The 8,132-nt window shown below is 35.2% G+C and overlaps 1 protein-coding gene across 5 annotated transcripts in view; it reads right to left on the bottom strand.

The window, feature by feature from the left end:
- Nucleotides 1–2,776: 2,776 nt before the first annotated feature.
- LOC122631419 (putative polypeptide N-acetylgalactosaminyltransferase 9) overlaps nucleotides 2,777–8,132 on the bottom strand; it is a 167,188-nt gene continuing 161,832 nt past the window's right edge. For 4 of the 5 annotated variants that reach the window (XM_043817074.1, XM_043817073.1, XM_043817076.1 and 1 more), the window contains 3 exons: nucleotides 6,841–6,951; nucleotides 3,108–3,236; nucleotides 2,777–2,917 (listed from right to left, as the gene is read on the bottom strand). In XM_043817074.1, coding sequence (XP_043673009.1) covers nucleotides 2,777–2,917; nucleotides 3,108–3,236; nucleotides 6,841–6,951 — 381 coding nt within the window. Of the gene's footprint in view, nucleotides 2,918–3,107; nucleotides 3,237–6,168; nucleotides 6,274–6,840; nucleotides 6,952–8,132 lie in introns of all 5 variants that reach the window. The other variant, XM_043817078.1, reaches the window with a different exon arrangement.

Raw genomic sequence — 8,132 nt, 5'->3', positions numbered from 1 at the left:
GTTACGTCAAAATGATCGATTAAATGCATCGGTCTTAATAATCGCTCGTGTATTTGTGGACAATGAAGACGAGGATGTGCTATGATGACTGGCACGATAACATTGAGATGATAACGATGACGATGACGATGATAACGATGATCGATATACGTTAGTAATAACATAAAACACAACACATCGACTTTATTCAACACAAATACTTGCAAGAGGGTTATGTGATAGACGTTTCGTAGATGATGAATAATAATAATATTAATTCAATATTCATATTTATATATACACGAAATAAGGCACGTTCGATATTTAATATTTATATCCGCGTGACGTAGATCGTATCGAAGGAAGACGAGCTTCGTCGCAACGTTCAAATATGTTCTATATAACTTGTCTTTTTGTTTTAACTTCTTCATCTAACGCGATATGCAACATCCTTACCAAATATAGAAATGTCGTATGTATAATATATATATATATATATACATATACTTTATGTATATATATATAATATATGTATATCTATCTGTATAAATGTCTTTCGAATTACACGCGCATCCATTTACATATCGGCCCATTTGTCACTTCGTACAAAAAGAAATAAATCTTCTTTTTATTTCCTTTTATTAAAATTATTTAAAACCCTTCGACCGATCCGTCGCACTTTTATCGATGAAAATGGTCCATGCGACTTTACTCCATTTTTTATTCTCCTCTTTTTTTCTTTTTCCTCTTTTCTTTTTTTTTTCTTTTTCTTCTTTTTTGGATGAAGCGAATGAAAAAGTTTTCGTCACGACTACCATGGAGAAATTACTAATTACTTATGATATAATTAAGCACTCGCCAAAAATCGGACGAACACGGGCGATACTCGCGCACTCTTTCTCTTTCTTTCTTTCATTCTTTTTTTCTCCTTTCTTTTTTTTTCCTTTTTTTTTTTTTTTTTTGAACATCCTCTTAAGTTATCATTCTTGTAAATGCATTTGCTCGAACGCTCTTTCTTCGGTACACTTTTCCTCACGCACTCATACACCCACAATAATACGCATACATACTCGTATCGCTAAGTATTACGACCGATAATCCTCGAAATCGTAAATACGATCTTTCTCTCGAAAGTTATCCTCGATGAATCTTAAAATATTGTCTCTTGAACGACATACAGAGTATAATTTACAATATTTAATGAACGCTTGATAAACGTGTATAAAGGTTTAACGCTCATTCTTCATTATTCGTTAAATTATTTCAAAATCGATATGTAAGAGCGATATTCGTTTCTACCCAATTCTGACTGAATAAAAACGAGAACGAGCAGGATATGTTCGTTGATGATTGGTTCGTAGTTGATTCTAAATAAGCTAATATGATTTCTTCCTGTTTAGATGAGAATTTTACAAAGGAAAGAAGAAGAAACAAAAAAAAAAAAAAAAGAAAAAAAATCAATCACGGATGATCGCTCATGACTCTACCGTTTACTTGGAAAATGGCATGTTCAAGAATGTATTATCGGGGCAAACGGTATTCACGATTTCGTTGGCACGCAAAGTATTCGCGAATCGCATCGCAAATGGAATTTCAATATAATCTCGTTAGGTGCAAACGTGTTCTTAATATTAAAACGTATGACCTACGCGAGAGAAATCTTCTTGAAGATCGCCACACGTCCGGATAATAATTATTCTTAGAATTAATTAGGTGACGATCTACACGAGCTGGCATCATCGAAGGTAGAATATTATTTTACAATAAATGTACATAAATCGCTCGTGCCTTTTTCCTCTATTTATTATCGCACAACATATTTCATTCTTTCTTTTTAGGAAGATAAATGAAAAAAATAAAAAAGAAAAAAAAAACGAACAACTCGCACGCGCACGGCATTAGAAAGATCACTTTAGATAGGAAACTGTCTAAACTCGTTCGCGCGGACTAAACTTGGAATGTTTATTATATTTTTTTCTCCCTTTTTTTTTTGTCTTTTTATTATATATATATTTTCTTTTCCCTCTTTATGTCTACCTCGATAAACGATCGATCGATCGATCGGCGGACGCTCGTCGATCTACGTACAATGATACGCTTACGTTCGAATGAGACGCATCACTCGAATCGAATGAAATACAAGAAGAATCTAACGACTTTTCTATGTACGTTGTCTCTGAAATTTTCGTATACGCGTCGTTCAAGGCAAGAACGAATATCCGATAAGCGAAATTCGTTTTCTCGAGGTCGTCGCACCGTAAAATATCATTTCTCTCTTTTCATATTCGTCGTTCATTAAAAATACACATACACACGTTTCATCTTTAAATGTAAATTACTTGCTGATTGAAAATCATCGAGAATCGATTAACGCGTTATGAAATAAAAATTGCTGACATCTCGATGATTCGCAATGAGTTCTTAGAAAAAAACAAAGTACAAAAACAAAAACCAAAAAAAAAGAAAAAAGAAACAGAGAGAGAGAGAGAGAGAGAGAAAGATAGATAGATAGATAGATAGACAGATAGATAAAGAGAGAGAGAGAGAGAGAGAGAGAGAGAGAGAGAAAAGTCGAAGACAAATTTCTAATTTCTAAAAACTATTTCAACGATTCTTGTTTGAACGCTGATCGTTAGTCTCAATTTATAAATTGTTGTATTGTACGTCGCAGCATTATATGTGCCTATCTTCCGAAGCGAGTCTTGCCAACGGAAAATTTCTGTCCGTAGAGAAATGGGACGACTTGTTCAGGAAATTGAAGTGGAACGTTGGATCGACGACGAGAGTACGCACGATATCACAGCTTCGAGGGATCGTAGTTCTCGAAGGACCACCTCTGTCTGGGTTCAGATGGCGAACATTCCTCCATCAGCAATCGTTGCTTGCTTTCGGTGATTGCCAGACATTTGTCGCTACTACCGTGCCTGAGCTGCTTCGTCTAAAATACAAATAATCGAATCGATCATATGTTCCAACTGTATTATATAGAAATACAAAAATGAAATAAAATAAAAGTAGCTTTACATTCGTTTTTAATATCGTAATAAGCTCAAAGAAAAAAAAAAAAAATAAAATAAAATAAAATAAAATAAAAGAAAAGAAAAAAAAAGGAAGGAGGAAAATTGTACCTGAGAATTATAAACCCACTCTTGATTTCCTTTGCTCCCGTGACAAGGATAAAGAATAACATCCTGGCCGCTATAATCCAGACAGGATTCGTCTCTACGGATTTCACCGATCTTGCTCAACATCCAGTACTGCGACAAAGGATCGATGTTAAAAACTAATCCGATAAAAATAATCCGGGATCGAAAAGCAAAAGTTTGTTAGTGCTGGTGAAACGAAAGAACGATGATTCCGACAGCGAAAAAACTTTGGAATTTATCGATTTTCACGTTATATCTGATAAAGTTTTGTGTATATATGTATATGTATATATAAAAAAGATATGGAAGACAGAAGACACTGCCAATTTTTTTATAAAGAAATTAACTTCTTTGAGAAAACGAACTTGTAAATTAACACGACGAGAAATGCTAGCGTTAACATGCGGGTATTCCTTTCTCTCTCTCTCTCTCTCTCTCTCTCTCTCTCTCTCTCTCTCTCTCTCTCTCTCTCTCTCTCTCTCTCTCTCTCTCTCTCTCTCTCTCTCGTCGATTTACTTTTTCCTTTCGTATGAAGTCGGATTACGAAGCACAACGTCAAAGCGTTGCTAATCAGTACCGATCGTCGATAATCGAATCCGATGGTCCTCGAAATTGCATCGATTTACACGAGCCCCTACGTTCAGTTTCCGTTTGTGCAATTCCAACCGATCGGAATGGAACTTTGGTAAAACGAGCGTACGAATTCCCGGTAATGCCGAGTTCTTCTTCAAAGGCAATGTACCATCGAAAGTACGACAGAGATTTTCCTTTGGAAAGTATATTGCTTCTGGTGTAAAATCAAAAAAAAAAGAAAAAAAAAAACAAGAGAAATAAAAAAAAAATTATCTACATATCGTTAAATCGATAAGAAAAAATTTAGAAACAATAAAACGATGTAGTTTCTCTTAAATTAATTTGATAAGATTATTAATTCGTACTGTGTTATAATCGAATTGTGTAACGATAATATAACATAGCAATTGATTTTTTATATCGCTGTCGGAATCATTTTAGTGTACTTACATGACACACACACGTACACGCATGTATATAAAGATAGAGAGAAAGAGAATGAAAAAGAGAGAGAGAGCGAGAGAGAGAGAGAGAAAGTAATGTACAATAGAAACAATTAGAATTTACAGGATTTTGGGATAACGAGAAGCAAGGAATCGTGGCAAGCATGCATTATACCGAGATGTTATTAGCCATGCGTCACACTCTCTATGCTTCGTGGATAGAAAGGAAATGTGTCGGCAAATATCATTATGCGTGCGCGACAATATAATTTCGCTAACGAGATTGCACATTTGATCGTCGACGAGCCGTTCGTCGTACAATTATTAATTAATAACGCGCTTATACGTAGAAATTGTCGTCGGTTGCTACAAAAGAAAAAAAAAAAAAGAAAGAAAGAAAGGTGGAAAAGTAAATAAAAAGAAATTAAAAATGAAATAAAGAAGGGAAAAAAAAAACATAAAAAAGGAAAAAGAACTTACAAAAGTCCTTCCTCCCGTTTTTTTAATATATTTCTCTCTTTTCTTTTTCTTTGTTTCAACTATGAAAATTGAGGACTTACTATAGAATTATAACGAAATGACTTTTGTAATTTTAAATTGGTGTAGTAAATTCTTTAAAGTATAAAATATGTAGTCGTAAATGTCGATGTTTGAAACGAAGAAAGGGAAACATTAAATTGTACGGATCGCATTCCACTGAGTGACGACTAATTGTTTCAGCAATTGTATAGCGAGGCCGTTTTCGTTGGAATTGTTAAACGCGAACGAGAGCTTTTCTACTCGGCACTGTGGAAAAAGATCCAGTAGCAAGAGTTTTCTACGGTTGTCGTTAATAACAAACCGGCGGCTTGACGAAAAGCAAGAACACGTGGGTGCACACTAGAAAAAGAGTTGCAGAATTGCAGAGAGAGAGAGAGAGAGAGAGAAACAGAAAATGCTCGTAAAATAGAAAAAAAAGAAAAACAAAAAAAAACGAGGAAAAAATAAAAAAAAAAGAGAGGAAAGAAAAGAAAAAAAAATAAAGAAATAACGTAATTCGCAAAAGTTACGCGAGTAAGTAGAGAGCGAACGAAATTGTGTGCTTTCTACGATAATATAAGAAAAGATTTGCCGTACTATAATCCATTTCGGTTACCATAAAAGAACTAGAACTAAGAAAAAAGTAAAGGGAAAAATATTTCGCGTTACACTTTTACAAAGATTATAAAAAAGCGTATGTTACTGAACTAACAATAACGAGAGGTGTAGTTGAAAATGAAAGACTTTCAAAAGCCTTTCTATCTTTTGTTTCTATTTCTTATTTGTTTATTTATTTATTTATGTAATTTTTTCTATACTTTATTACTTCGTTTTATCTCTTACTCCTACGAAATCATTAAAGACGGAAACGTCACTCGCGCCGTAGTACCATTCGAAATTACAACGAGAATTCCCCTTTACATCGATCGTTCAGAAATTATAAACGACGACAGGAAATGGATAGCTACGCCAACAGAGAATGCTGTTATAGATCGTCGCACCGACAGGAGGTACGACGATTGATGAGCACCCGTACCAGATTAGCGACGTTACTAATTACGTTAAACGAGCCAAGATTAACGACGATCTAACGGAGGTGTCCTCTCTTTATTCTTTCATTTATTTCCTTCTTCCATAATATTCTTATTCTTCGCATTATCATGAATTGAAAAGAAAATGAAACTTTCAAGATCTGTTTCCGAAGATCTACGTTTCCTTTTTTCTCTTTCTTTTTCTTGCTTTCAATCTTCTTGACAATAAATTTACGAGAAAAAATTATTCCCTTAGATACCGTCACCACCAACAGAGTTAATAAAAAAAAAAAAAAAAATAAAATAAAATAAAATAAAATAAAATAAAAAAATAATAAATAACCAACTAATCACACATGTAACCGAGCCTAAATCCGTGATACAGGAGTTAGTAAGTAAGACACCGCGTGCCCCGAAATAATAATTCCTTGTTATTTGTTTCTCCCCTCGTATCGCGACGTGCCCAGATTCGTGTACCTGATTGCCGCCCTGTCGGTGACAAGGATATAAGCCCACGGCCTGGTGCAGGTCTTCCGGTTTTCCTGGCGAGTCTATACATATTCCGCTAGCGAGCTGTCTTATCTGCGTTTAACAATTCGACACAATTTTTTTTTTTTTTCCTTATACACCTGACATATCTTTGATCGTTTTAAGATCGCTTTTGTTATTATCCTTTCTTATTTTCTTATTCCATTTTCTTACGACTAAAACACATAAGCGTATCCCTAAGCTAACTTTCTCCTTGGTCCTCCTTCTTCCACTCATCGGAAAGCACAGCACGGAAGAAAAAAAAAATAAATAAATAAACAGAACATATAAGATCGTGCAGAATGCAAGGGTTATATACAAAAACGTTGTTAGTACGTTATAGATCGACGATTAAACGACGATATCACGTTAGAGCATCGATTCGAACGTTCCTTTTGTTTATTATTATTTTCTCTTTTTTTTTTCGTATAAGAAAGATTAAGGAAAAGAATAGAAAAGTTTTGTTTTCGAGTCGAATCGAAAGACGCGAGATCGTAGCTTTTTTTCAACACAGACACAAGAATATGAACGACGAGGAAAAAGAACAGAAGAGAAACGGCGGAGTTTTGATGAAAGATCGGTGTCAGACGAAAATTCATTCAGCTGGTATATCCATTCTACCTGATTTCCTCCTTGTCGATGGCACGGGTAGAGTCCGGCTGCCTTATGCAAATCGGCCTTTCGTGCCGGGGAATCCAAGCAGGTGTTGCCTCCTTCTCCAAGATTACGTACCTGCCGTCGTTTAATGTTAGTACGATTATATCTCTAGGATTAATATCATTATTAACGTCATTAGTAACGATTAGTTCAATTCAACGTATCTATGGAACAGTGAAAGACAGAGATACTGAGAAATAGACAAAGAAATAGACAAATCCTTATGGTATTTTCTGCAAGAAAATCAAAGAAATATTATTAATAAATATAAAAATAAAAACGATCATCCTCTTCGAAAATATCTGAAAGAAAAAAAGAAAGAAAGAAAGAAAGAAAGGAAGGAATAAAAGTACGAATGATATCAATCGTGTAAAGCATGGCTTTGTCAGTGAAATATAAATGGAGGAAAAGAAAAAAAAAAAAAAAAAAAAGAAAAAAGAAAAAGGAAAACGAAAAAGAGAAAGAAAAAGAAATTTCTCATTTCCCAAGCGAGTCCCAAGTGAATTATCATTTCAAAAAGAGCGAATGCAAACTAAGTACGCTTAAGGGAAGAATGTTTACATCGTGTGATAAATATTCGTTCTCTAGTCGCCTTATAAAAATTACGCTGTCGCACCGAGTTAACGAAGATAGTGGAGGGATCGAATGAAAATGCGCTCGACATTTTTATCGCCTCCCCCTTTCTCATTTTTTGCCTTCGTTGGTGCTCTTTTTTATTCCGAGTACAGGGGATACTAGAAAAAAAAAAAAAAAAAAGAAAATAAGAAAATAAAGAAAAGGAGGAGAACTAGAGACAAAGATAGAGAGATATAGAGATAGAGAGAAAGAGAAAGAGGGAACAAAAAAATTGGGAAAAAGTCAGGACTACATGGCCGTACTACGATCGAACTGTCTCATTTTTCAAGCGGAAGCTGAAACCAAATCGGCAACGAGAAAACGAAGCCCCCGAACTTTACGTCGAAAGAAATTCTCGCGAGCGCGCGAACGTGTATATCTTGAACGCAAACACACAAACAAATCGCACATATACACTCATACACACACGTTCGCGCGCGTATCTAAGTATCTACGTCTACGTAGGATGCATTCAGTCACGAAGCTCGGTCAGCAGTCCTGATTTCACTGACACGCAAGAATTCTGTGGTCGTTGCAGTTTCAAATGCGAGCATCTTCATCTTTCTCTCCTTTTTCTCCGTCTACCTCGGGCTCTCTCTCTCTCTCTCTCTCTCTCTCTCTCTCTCTCTCTCTCTCTCTCT

Source organism: Vespula pensylvanica, chromosome 9 (genome assembly GCF_014466175.1).
Source record: "Vespula pensylvanica isolate Volc-1 chromosome 9, ASM1446617v1, whole genome shotgun sequence".
Lineage (NCBI taxonomy): Eukaryota > Metazoa > Arthropoda > Insecta > Hymenoptera > Vespidae > Vespula > Vespula pensylvanica.
Note: the sequence above shows the minus strand (reverse complement) of the source record. Positions and strands in the feature narration are given on the sequence as shown.